We start from the raw sequence: 13114 nt of genomic DNA, 5'->3' as shown, positions 1-13114 counted from the left end.
TGCAAATATCTATCTGCCTGTTTCCCTTAAGTTAGATTTCTTTAGATTAGATATAATTATGCGTTTCAGGAAAATTGACTGTCATGACCAATAGGTTTTGCTCTTACTCTTTATTGTCAACAAGGCAAAACACTAGCTGGTCTCCCAAAAGCATAAAGAGTCAAAGCTATAGACCAAGCAAATGTGTCAGTGGGGGAGGTGCGGAGAACAATCTTCCTTCATCTGTAAGCAAACCCAATAATAATTTCATGTATCTGTAGCTACTGAAAATGTCCAGGAGGTGTTAGTACCGATGTGCTCAAGTGGTTGCTCAAGCCTAGCACTAAAGAGAGAACCATTAGCCATAGCAAAGGGCACACACAAATTCTTAAACTTTTGGACTCTACTTACTGTCCTTTAATCTCAAAAACTGATTGGGGAGAGGAAGATGAAGGAGGAGGAGAAGGTAATTTAGTATTTGTTTTTACAAGTATGGGAAAGTAGAATAAGCATTTAAAATTTCCATTCTCTCCAACTTTAATCAAGGTTGCGAAAAAACTGATTCTCGTGGTAATATAATGCATTCCACAAAGCCAGGGCTACCCATGTAAGAATGTTCTAACAGCTATTTCCTTTTATTTAATAGAGTCCCATTTTTTATTTTATTTTATTTTATTTATTTACTTATTTATAAGTAGGCTCCACACCCAATGTGGGACTTGAACTCATGACCCTGAGATCATGAGTCACATGTTCTACTGGTTGAGCCAGCCTGGTGCCCCTCTAACAGCTATTTTCAAAGCCAAATACAAAGAGCTAACAAGCTGACTCTGGTTGTTTGTGAATTAATCACAAATAAAGAATTTGAATGTTATTCGTTAAAAGTTTCATATAAGTTGAAAAAAAAATAAACTCCTGAAATCCATTATATACATGTTGCACATTGGTAGAATGAGACCCAAATACTGAGGTCTGGGTCTCTTCTGTCTTACCCCAGGCTCAGTGTATTCTTATTAAAAATTTGTGAACTAAGAATTGTTTTAATACACAGATTATATTTCATATTTCAAATTTATAATTATCAGACCACTTTTACCATACATTTTTATCAGTTATTTTTCATTTAGTTATCACAAATACTATGCAATGTATTATATTCCCCATTTTACAGATAAAGAAATTGAGGTTCTGAAGACGTAAGTACCTTGGTGAAGCCAAATATATTCAAATACATTCACATAGGACACTGAAGGCAAATATATTCAAATATAATTCTTTCTAATGTGGAGTCGTGTGCTCTGGTGAAAACATCACCTTGCATTTCTTTCTTTCTTTTTTTAAAATTTTTAATGTTTTATTTATTTTTGAGAGAGAGAGAGCAGGGGAAGATCAGAGAGAGAGGGAGACACAGAATCCAAAGACAGTCTCCAGGCTCTGAGCTGTCAGCACAGAGCCCGATGTGGGTCTCGAACTCAAAGATCGTGGGATCATTACCTGAGCCGAAGTCTGTTGCTTAACTGACTGAGCCACCCAGGCACCGCCACATTGCATTTCTAAAGGAGTAGGTAAACTAATCTAAAAGGTCCTCATAGTTACAGTATTATCTTGCCCAAAACTTATATCAAAGTAGGTTATTTGAGCATATTCCTCATTGGCCAATAGGCAGTTGGAAGTTACTTTTACATTTCCAGCAAATATTTGTCATCGCTATATTGGAGACACTCATTTCTTTCTCAAAGAGGAAATGCATCCTGGCAATCTAGCGTTCTGACATGGAAAGGGCCAGAGTCAACAGTAAGGAAAGAATACAATTGCCAAGATAAGCTGCCAGCAAACCATGTACCCTTGCCAAAAAAAGATTAGTGGGTTTCAGGAATTTGAAAAAAACTCGTCAAAGCCACTATCACTTATATGATCAAACTTTTAATGTGTATTTATAAACTAATATCAAATTTGATTATTATAAATGAAGGGAAATATAACAAATATGTTTGCAAATTTGATGGCTCAATGCTTGATATTCTTAAATACATTATGACTTATTTAGAATCATAGACTCCTGGCCATAGTAGGAGCCTTTCGACTTATAACATTGAACCCTATCATTTTCCAAAAGGAAAATCCACATCCTTGACAAGTAAAATAGCCAAACATCACACCAGCCTCAGAGCCACATCTTGAGTCCAAATATTATTTTGCCTGAAGTTATACAACTAGCTATTGAAAGAACTGGAAGTAGACCTTAGGCTGTCTTTTTCCTTCCCCACATAGCTTAGTATTTTCTTATCTTAAAGAGACAGACAGAGACAAAATTTTCAGAAGCAAAATGAGTAAGCTGATATACACAGACTTCATATTTAAAGGGAAAAATGATGAAAATTTTTGGAAAAAATCTGCTGTAATTCAAAGAGCAAATTCATTTTATTTTCTGGTTTCTCTTTTGCTTTTTTTTTTTTTTTTTTTAAGAAACTTTTAAAACCAACTGGGTAAATATCCATTACTTCATTTTGTCAAGGGCATGTAGTTAATGCTTATAATAATTGATTTAAAATTGAAACGTGTCTCAGCATTTCCCCCTAGAGTCCTATTTGAAGCAAATCCAACTACCTTTCTAAAAAGTCACCTCCTTTAATTTTTAATAAGCACTAGGCAATTTATAAAAATAATTTTGGTATATGGCCTAAAGGAAATTTTAATATTAACCTCACTGAATTGTAGGCGTTTTATTACAAATTTTGTGCCAGTTTCCAGGCAAGTAAAACTTTCCTACTTTATAAGTTTTTCAGTTTTATATGTCAGCTCTATTATAAACCCTCATTATTGATATCATTTAGATGGGATGAAGAATGGGGTGGGAAGCTGCGGCTGGTAAGGCAGGAGAATCATGCAAGAGAAAGTGTGCAAAGAAGAGACGAAGATAGTATGGAAATTCCAGAAATGACTCCACCAAATCCAAAACATTCATAAAATCTCAATGGTCAAGGAAAAATTTTAAATAAAATTGTAAAGTAGTTTGGTTTTGCCTTAATGGCAAACATTGCTCAGGTGTTAAGCCCTGCAAGAAAATTGGATCACCTAATTTTTTATTTAATTGTCTTTGTAAGAAAACACACCCATCTCAAAGTACCTCAAAGTCAGAAAGAGCTCATCCTCCTTTTATCTTTGTTTTCACTCGCCACAAAATTTAAGAAAATAAGTATCATTTCCAACTTAATACAACCATCCAGTGAGAAACAGATAAGTAGTTTGCTGAAGGGTATATAATTAGTAAAAGATAGACGGAGAATTTCCAGTGGGTTAGACTAACCAAAAATAAAACCCTTCACCACTTCTTAACCAGACTAAAGCCTTATGATTGATTGAATTTGTAAAATGACAAACTCTTTCTAGGTCTTCCTATACAAATAAGTAATGTCAGAAATGCTGATCTTATGTAGACCCAGCCATAGTAGTTTATTAAATTTCTTAGCTCATTCTTTATGTAATTATCACTGCTGCTGAAATTCCAGATCTTAGGGTAAATATAACCATACATATTTGTGTACTCCACTCTCCCCCCCAAAAAAAAAAAAAGTAGCCTCCAGGCTTACAGTGTCTAATGCTGCACCCATCCTGAGTGACTTTCAATGTTTACCCATAAAAAATTACTCCATTACTGTGACTAGTTTACAGAAATAATTAGTCCTTAAATCTTAAGTAGCTAAATAGATCACTTGCTTTTCTTATCTTGATTTGCCTCAAGCAATTGGAAAAATATGTAAAAGTTGAGAAAGGCAAGTTAGGGAGGTGAGCCACAAAACACATTTTCCAAAGTTATGGGCAGAATATTATTCTTGTGACATGTTCCTTGACAAAAGCATACCATAGTCAACAGATTTAGGAGATAAGGATTATTCTATGTTACTTTCAGTGACTCAGTGGACATTTGTATTTTTTAGTTGAAGTGTACTCTCATTTTCTCTCAGAACTCTTATTTTGCTTTTTGATCCTCATAGCTCTTTCACTGGGGAAAGTACTGCTTCCTGAGATCAGAATGAACATTGATATTTTCTTAAGTCACCTTGTCTCTTTGGCCACAGTGATTAGTAAAGGGGTGGGAAGCTGTTCCAAGCTAGTTCTATTATAGAAATTCACTCATTCAGCCACAGTAGTTGGTCTGGGAGTGGCTGTTTGATCCAGACTCTGCAAATCAGAATCTTCCCTTGACAATTTTCTCACTAGGGTTCAGGTAAAAAGATGTCATTTTGTTCTTGACACTATATGATGGTGAGCTCAGAGCCCTTGTCTGTCTTGAGGAGAAGTGTGTCTGAGAATCTGAGGCAATATGCAAAGGAAGAAGACATGAAATTCAGAGACATGGAAGACACAGAGGTTGAAGTCTCTGGCTCCAGGTGTCCCAAAGCAGTATAACATTGGCTCTTTAGTTGGGTTCCTGTTACCGGAAACCAAAGATCCCAACTATGATGCCACAGAAGAGAGAACACTTGAGCTAGACCATTATAGTAAAGATCAATATGTCCCCTCTTGATAGGTGGAAGGATATTCAAGGAATATTTGTGCTCTAAAAGGACATGTGTATGATTGGGGAACAGTAAGTAGACATGTATGTCTCAAATGTAGGTTGTATGCAGGGGACACCTGCCTTTTTAAAAAATTTTCTTTGCTTTTCACCCATCTACTTTTCAAAAAATATAGTGCAAGAAATCTATAGCAAGAAATAAACAAGTGTCCAACTTTGGTTCAGTCATGCTCTCACAGTTCATGAGTTCGAGCCCTGCATTAGGCTCTCTGCTGTCAGCATAGAGGTTGCTTTGGATCCTCTGTCCCCATCTCTGTCTGCCCCTCCCTTGTTTGTGTACACACATGCACTCTCACTTTCTCTCTCTCTCTCAAAATAAATAAACGTTTTAAAAAAGAAAATAAACAGCATCAAATGTAGTATGAAAAACATCGCTTCTCGGTCTTTTGGCTAAGATCAGGTGTAAATGTAGTATGAATTACTACAATTTGTAGGAATTTTCTATTAGCCATGCATTTTCTGAAGTGCTTTACGTAAGGCAACTGTTTTCAAACTGTGGTAAGCAGATCTGCACATGTTGTGCGGAGTGACCAGCTTGGGGAGTACAGGTACCAGCATGGCCACTGGGGAAGCGAAGATCTGTAGTCTCCTGCTCCAGGCACATCTTTGAATAAAGGATCCCTTTTCCTTTTAGTTTGGTCATGGACTTCCATGTGTGATTGCTTCTAAAGATTGCTTGCAATCTAAAGATTGCTGCTAAAATGTATATAAGAACCATTAATAGACATCTTCTCAATTCTCACAATAAAGCCATGAGACATATTATTATCCTCATTTTTTAGCTGAAGGAACTAAGGCATAAAAAGATTAAGCCACACACTAAAGATTACATAGCTTAAAAAAGGCAGAGGCAGGATTTGGACTTTGCTTTCTTTGCCTCACCCCAGGCAAAGAAAGCAGAAGATACTCTTATCTGCCACATTCTTCTATTGCCAGTACACCCTTAGAGCTCCTACCAGGATAGTGACCTCCTTAATGGTCCTCATGTTTGCCTCTTCGTTCTGTGAAAACCTAAACAGCTGATGACCAAGCACAAGTCTGTAGTCTGACATGTAGCCAGACTGGATGCAGCAAAGAAAGAAATCAGAACAGTTGTGGAACACCACTCACGTGAGATGGAGAAGCTTCTTATGTAAGGTTTGAGTTCCTGTTGAAGAATTCAGAGCAGGATGTAAGGGAGGTAGCAATCAGTTCTGGATCTGCTGTTTCCCAAGTGAGGATAGGAGAAGCAGAGATTAACTAGGGTTGGGGGCCATCATGGGCAGATGGCAGTTGAGCAATTGAGCATTGCCAGTAATAGACAGGATGTAAAGCAGACCTGGGGTATCATTGGTAACACAACACTGGCCACTCGATGAAGGAGTCATGGAATTTCATAGCTGTGGCTTGACCTTGGAAATATCTCCAGTTAAGCTTACAGTTGGCATTATCTGTGACTTCATACTAATCTGAATAAAGACATGTAGCTTTATTCTTTTACCATCGGAGCTGATTTTCACTCTCAGTCCCAGACAGACTTCTACTCTTTCACTTCTCTAAGCTTGCTGCTATCCCAACAAGAGTTCTGTTCTCTCAACAAATTTCAACGCCAAACACCCACTGAAATGTACCTAATACACTGAATGTATATTAAGCATGCCACTAGGCAGTGGGGAATCAAGCATCTTATCTAAAAACATTCTTCCCTAAATCCTGGATCAATTATAAAGCTAAAAGTATCCAAAGTAATATTCCAACAAGACAAATTGGAAGATTCCTTGACCAAGCAGTAAAATAGATAGATGGGGATTTTTTCTAATGATTTTATTTTTAAGTAATCTGTACCCACAATGTGGGGTTAAACTCCCCACCCCAAGACCAAGAGTCACATGCTCTACTGACTGAGCCATCCAGGTGCCACAATAAATGTCTTTTTGATTTTTTAAATATCTTCTCTCTGATGGGGGGGGGAATGTGATTTCCTGAGGAAAAGCATTAACGGGAATAGATAACCCCTTTCCTTGCCCCAGATCCCTAAAAGTTAGAGAGATCATGCAATAGAAAGAATATAAAATGTAAGGGAATACCAAGGGTTCCACTAAAGATCACAGTGGTGTTCTTTGTCTTCTTCCTTAAGCCCCATTTTCTACCCTTTTGCTTTCTCTCCCAACTTCTACCCTTAATCAGAAAAGATTCAGGACTTCTAGCTGGAAGAATTATTTATATTATAACATTACAGTCACATACTCGCTATACGCTGCACTTAGTGTTAGTCAACACAGCTGAAAACACAGTTTGGGTTTATTGCTTGTCCTGAAGTTGTTTACAGTCCAGAAATATTAATAGTTGTGAACAGAAGTGACACCACAAAAGTGGCATGGCATCATGCACAAAAGCTAAACAGTGGCAATTTGTATTGGATAATGGTGTCCAAATTTAAGCATCAGAAAAGAGATCTGTGGATGCCTGGGTGGCTCAGTCAGTCAAGCATCCGACTCTTGGTTTTGGCTCAGGTCATGATCTTACAGTTCGTGAGTTCAAGCCCCCCATCAGACTCTGGATTGACAGTGCGGAGCCTGCTAAGGTTTCTCTCTCTCCCTCTCTCTGCCCCTCCCCTGTTCTCACTCTCTTAAAATAAATAAATAAATAAATAAATAAATAAATAAATAAATAAATAAACTAGGTTTGTATTAAAACTGACTAGAATGGTTCTCTGCATATCATAAAACTTACAAAGATTGTTAAGCATTGCTTAACATTTAATTAGAATTTCCCTTCTTAATATATATCTCCCTCCAGCAGGAATCCTTCCTGAAAGAAAGAATAAATCAGGGCAAGTTAGATTTAAAAAAATATATCAAGAAAATCCAGTGGAAAAGACACAGTACTCTAAATTGGTTTTGCTTTTGTTCTGATAGGGAAAAATGATTCTCAGGATTGATGATTTGTTCATGTTTGACATGCAGTATATATATGAAAGCAGAGTATATGTTTATTACTTACCATATAATTACTGACATTATGCTTGATAGCATTATTTTGATATCCATTTTGTTAGATATAAAACCAATATATATTGAAAACTCTTCAAGAATATGGGTATCCCACATTTAACATGCCCTTTAAATAGTAATTCAGTCGGGTCTCTAATTTGTGCTTGGAATGTGGGAGAGAACTGCAGATGAAGACCACAATTACATAAGCTTGAGCCATTAGCGAAATTAAATACAACACACATAAACATGAAGAGTTGATTTAAAATAAATCAAATATCCTGATGTTGAAGCCACAAATTATGAAATTGTGTTTGGTTTTCATACTAACACCAAAACTTCAAAATGGCATCCACAACTGACTAAACTTCTTCTGCAGCCACAGTTTGTATGAGCCAACCCACACATTTAGGCAAGTACATGAACGTGGACCCGTCACCAATGCAATTTGTGGTCAAAGGACGGAGCAGTGCAGAGAGATCCTGCACTCATTCTCAGACAGAAGTCCTCAGAACAGTTCATTTAACTTAGGTCAAACATTGAAAACTCATGTTTTTCTGTGTCACTGAGGTTTACTGTCGGTCACCTTATCAGAATAAAATAACATGTGGATTGTGGCATATTTAGAAATATCTATGTAGAAAAATAGAAGGAAAAAAATACTACATGAGTACAAAGACTCTTTGAAACAACTTAGGTGCTATGCTTTCTCATATGTCTCATATAATTTTCCTTCTGTGCCTTTTAAAGTGTGGAGGGTCGTGTCCCTAGCATTTCTAGAACTGGTCCTTTTGCAAAGCTATCTGTAGAAAGTGTCAGAAAGATAGAATATGGCCTTTGGGACCTGGTCAATCTGAGATGGAATCCTGGCTCTGTCATCTACTGGCAGTTGGCCTTGAGCAAGTCATCTTACCTGACTCTGAGGAACCTAATCTATAAAAGCAAGATGGTAAGACCTACCATCACAGGCTGTTGTGTTAATGTCATAATATATACAAACACCCAGCGTAGTGTCTGTCTCATGGCCGTAGAACAAAAAGTAGTAGTGTTCCTAGTTCGCTATTAGTGTTATCGTTGCTATTGATAATGTTATGCAGCACTGGCATTAATGGGCTACAAGCAGCTACTTATATTGCCCTTCTTGTTTGCCCACACTTTTGATCCTCACCATCCTGTGTATTTTTTTTAATCTGTGTCTAATAATACTTCTTACATTTTCCATGCAGTACTCAATGCTACTAATAGGCGCTAGTGGAAAACATGCATGCAGATAGACACAATCATCTTCCATCCTGTGGGGAATGTGAATGTGCTTTTAATGATCAGACAGTCGAGATAAATGCCCTGACTCTTCCTAATAGAAGAGGAATATTCCAAAGAAAGGGCTGTTTGGGGCCATTGTTAATATGGTAGATAATAATGTTTAAAAGTTTCAAAATAACTTCTATAACTTGTACAAATCTATTATATTTATGAGCTATTGACTGTGGTTTTTAGCTCAGCATTCATTCCAGCAGTGTGTTCATTGAAGATAGTGCCTAATAGACGTGGAGAGTGGAAGGGAAGAGCGTGGCTTCTTGGTCCCATCTTTTAGCCTTTTCTCAAGAATTCCAATGTTCAGGAAGACCTGTACCCATAAACCCGACCACAGGAGGAACCCTTCTAGATTTAATGGTTAGACCCCCCAAGCTGTAATTCAAGTCCAGAGTATACTACATTGTTTTTATTTTTAATTAGTAACATAATATCTCAGAGCAATTTTTCCTTAGATAAAAATTTGAATAGGTTATTTACTATTATCAAAAATATATTCCTCAAATCATTTGTGTAGGAGCATTTAAAGGCCTTAAAACCATTGGGAGATGAAATTATGCAAAATCTAGCCTGTATATCCATGATGTTTTTATACCAGGTAACATTATTAGTATTTTAGTACATCTGTTTATCTTATTTTTTTTTAACAGCTTACAATTTTTTTCATGTGTTTGTTTGCTTATTTACATATGTTTCTTCACTTATCACCTTCTGGTAGGAATTTGGGACTGCTGGATTGTAGGGAAAACCTAAGCATTTGTGATCTTATTATAAATGCTTTATAGGAACATGTTGTAGAAAGTCACATGCTCTCACACACAAATTCTTGATCAACTGTGTTTTTTTATATAACTTAAGAACGAGAAGTTTTTTTGAAGGAACCATTTGTTTTTCAAGCCTGCATAATATGGCCTCCCCCAAAGCAGGGTAAAGGAGAAGCAGAGTCATCCTCAATGAAATAATATGCACGTTTTGGTTTACTTCACAGGTGTGTCCACCCTATCACCAAGTCTTCTTGGCTTACTGCTGCCTGTCCTTGGCATCCTTGTCTACTTGGAATTCTGAGTATGGTGTGACAGCTGCTGTTCCCCGCCCAGCTTAGAAGACACAGAGGACACCTTCATCCCCATGATGAATACAATTCCTTCCAATTTCTGTGGCTCCACCTTAAGCCAAATAAATGATACTTTAACAAACTTTCCAACTGATTTACAACACACATTATGACTGAGGCATTCAGGAACCCCTTCATCCAAAAGAATAAACTTTTAAATGGATATAAAATGATTTTTAACTCGTTCCAATATGCCTTATAAGCCACTTAACCTGATTCTGTGACAGTTGCATGATTTAATCCAATGGGACAAGTTACAGTGTTCAATTCAATACTATAGGCTGTAGAGTGAAAAGTAAAATCACCATACACAGGTGCTTTAAATTTAATAACAAGTTGTGAAATATAATAGAGGTTGAAATGTTGATCGTATGTGGTAAATGTAAGAGTAAAACAGTCTCTTGTATTATTCTCTGTTTCGGGTCCGCATATTTTTGAATGGCCCCTATCATTCATGACATTTTGAATTTTCTTGAAAAAAAAATAGAGTATAACAGAAACATTTTGACATAAATTCCATGACCAACTCATTTTACTGAATGAGTTGAAAGATTCTGAATACTGAAAACCAAACTCTAGAACTTTTTATCAGTATTCTTATTTTGGAAGTAAGTAATTTTCTAAATGCTTGATTTTTAGAACGGTAACACTTTTACGTTAGCTTTTTAGTGGTAAAGTTAACATACCATATGAAGATTTTTCTTTACTTTTATATTATTTTCTGAAGTTATTTTATGCTTTTCTGGTCATCAGTTTCAAACCTCAAAAATCATAGCTCTTCTCTAGAGTATCATCATATTGCTGTATTTATTCAGACATGGAATAATGAATTTTGAAAAGTAGAGTGCTTCCATTTTTTAATTGAGATGTGACAGTCTTTACACAGCTAGAAATAAATGACAGTTAAGTGAGTATAAGTGTGATCTAATAATATTCTAGTATCTTTGTTTTTGTGCTCCATTTCTAAGTAAAACCTTTCTTTATTGAAGGTATCAAGAAATCACCTATAGGTTGGAAAATCTACAATATACCTTATTTTTTTTAATTTACTCTTAAACTCATTTCCCACTTCAATGCAATAGTGAAAACTGGCTAAAGATACCAAATCAATATGTTGCTAATGATACTTTGAAAGTATGCAATCTGGAAGGCCAGGAGGAGACAGATAATGTGTCTGTCCAATGGTGTCTCCCAAATGTTGGTGCTTTAGGTTTTCATAAGTTGTAAAAAGGAAGATGCACATTTCTTCATTCTCCATGATGTGCAAAGAAATGTGTTTGAGTGTGTATGTGAAAGAAATGGAATAATAAAGGATTAGCTGGCTCATGAAATAGTGCAATGTCTGATGATTCAGGAGGTATAATCCTATTTTATTAGCACAACCTTGCTAGCTAATTAGAGACAGAGTTTATCTTTTTAGAAAGGATACCTTATAGGATCATACAAAAAATATTTACAGGAAGCAAAATAGAACTATTACTACTTTACCCCCTTTCCTTTAATTTGTATAATTTTTGTACTATATATCTATGTGTAAATGTTTAGAGCTTTCATTATGAAAATATCAATAAATATTTCATTCGTTTACATTCAACTCTTTGTTATAAAATGAAACTTTTTAATAATAAGTGAAATGGATGATTTCCCAGTAGAAGTATGTCAACAGTCTTAAAATCATTACCAGATTTCATAAAATACATAATTATTTGAAAAAGAAACAAAATCTCTTCATACTTTAGAGAAATGAATACTGTGTAAGCCTTCTGTACAAATGTTTGTGTTTTCATTGTTACACTTTGGGGTTTTCCTTTTGCAATGTGACCCATGTTGGGCATTTTTATATAATCGACAACAACAAAATCTTTTGCCAAATGCATGCTCGCCTTTTATTTTCTAATGTATTGCAATAAAAAGCAAAACTGGTTAGATTTTGCATGATATGGTTCTGAAAGGTAAGAAGAAAACAGACTTTGGAGGTTGTTTCATTTTAAATTTGTGACAGAGATAAGGTAGATTAAAATCTCTCATACATTGATAACTCAAGCTTTTCATTTCCTCATATAATTGTATAAATTTGACTGGGACCATCAGTTTTAAACTGTTGTCAAACTAACTAATGTATCATCTGCTTAAGACGCAAGATTCTTAATTAAACTTTATATAGATATAGACATCTGTTGTTTCTTTGTATTTCAGGAAAGGTGATAGTAGTTTTATTTGATACTGATAAATATTGAATTGATTTTTTTAGTTATTTTTTATCATTTTTTTCAATGGAGTAGTATAGGACTGTGCTTTGTCCTTTTTATGAATGAAAACAGATTATAAAGAAATAAATGTCTTACTGTTACCCAAAAAAAATAACAACTGTCCTTTCAATTTACCTAAAGTTCAATTCATTTTTAGAAGGTTTTCTTTCTTAAGTTTATTTATTTACTTTGAGGGAAAGTGTGCATGGGAGGAGCAGAAAGAGAAAGGGAGAAAGAGAATCTCAAACAGGCACTGTGCTGTTAGTGTGGACTCTGATGCAGGGCTCGAACCCATGAACTGTGAGATCATGGCCTGAGCTGAGCTGAAATCAAGAGTTGGATATTTAACCGACGGAGCCACCCAGGTACCCCCAGGAGGTTTTCACTGTAAGTTCAATAGCATGTAATAAATATTACTTGATAAGTAACAGTTAATTGTTTGAAAGGTTCTACAAAAAGTATACACACAGATGTAAACACACACACACACACAAACTTGCATGTACATGTTAACACACACAGGCATCATTACATTGAGATAAGATCATCTGGTAAATAACTTTAATTTGGGGGGTTTAAATGAATATCACTCAAATCAATGCTAGACACTAAAGCATGCTGCTAAAAGCTAAAAACAGGGGTTGGGGGGGGCACTCATTCAACCCTGAATGAACTGAAATTCTAATAGAGGAATTTGCATAAAAACAGGTCTCTACAAACAAGAGTCTGGTCTTCTTGTTTGTAGGATTCTCTGAATCAGGATTCTTTGAATCCTGATTTAGACTAAGCCCAAAGTTCTGAATCTCAGGTTCTGCCTTACAATCTTCCATGTTCTGACTGTGATTTCTCGTTGGCATTCCAACCTCTGTTCCTGTTTCATGAAACTTGCTTCCACGCTGGATCCTGG

General features: G+C 35.8%; 1 protein-coding gene across 1 annotated transcript in view; it reads left to right on the top strand.

Moving 5' to 3' along the window:
* CNTN1 (contactin 1) overlaps positions 1-12131 on the top strand; it is a 174141-nt gene extending 162010 nt beyond the window's left edge. Inside the window, exon 23 of the mRNA XM_039249355.1 lies at positions 9833-12131. Coding sequence (XP_039105286.1) covers positions 9833-9909 — 77 coding nt within the window. The 3' untranslated portion in view covers positions 9910-12131. The remainder of the gene's footprint in view (positions 1-9832) is intronic.
* Positions 12132-13114: the final 983 nt, after the last annotated feature.

Source organism: Hyaena hyaena, unplaced genomic scaffold (genome assembly GCF_003009895.1).
Source record: "Hyaena hyaena isolate Hyena2069 unplaced genomic scaffold, ASM300989v1 scaffold_334, whole genome shotgun sequence".
In the NCBI taxonomy this organism is placed as follows: Eukaryota; Metazoa; Chordata; class Mammalia; order Carnivora; family Hyaenidae; genus Hyaena; species Hyaena hyaena.
The sequence above is the reverse complement of the archived record's forward strand: the minus strand, read 5'-3'. Positions and strand labels throughout refer to the sequence as shown.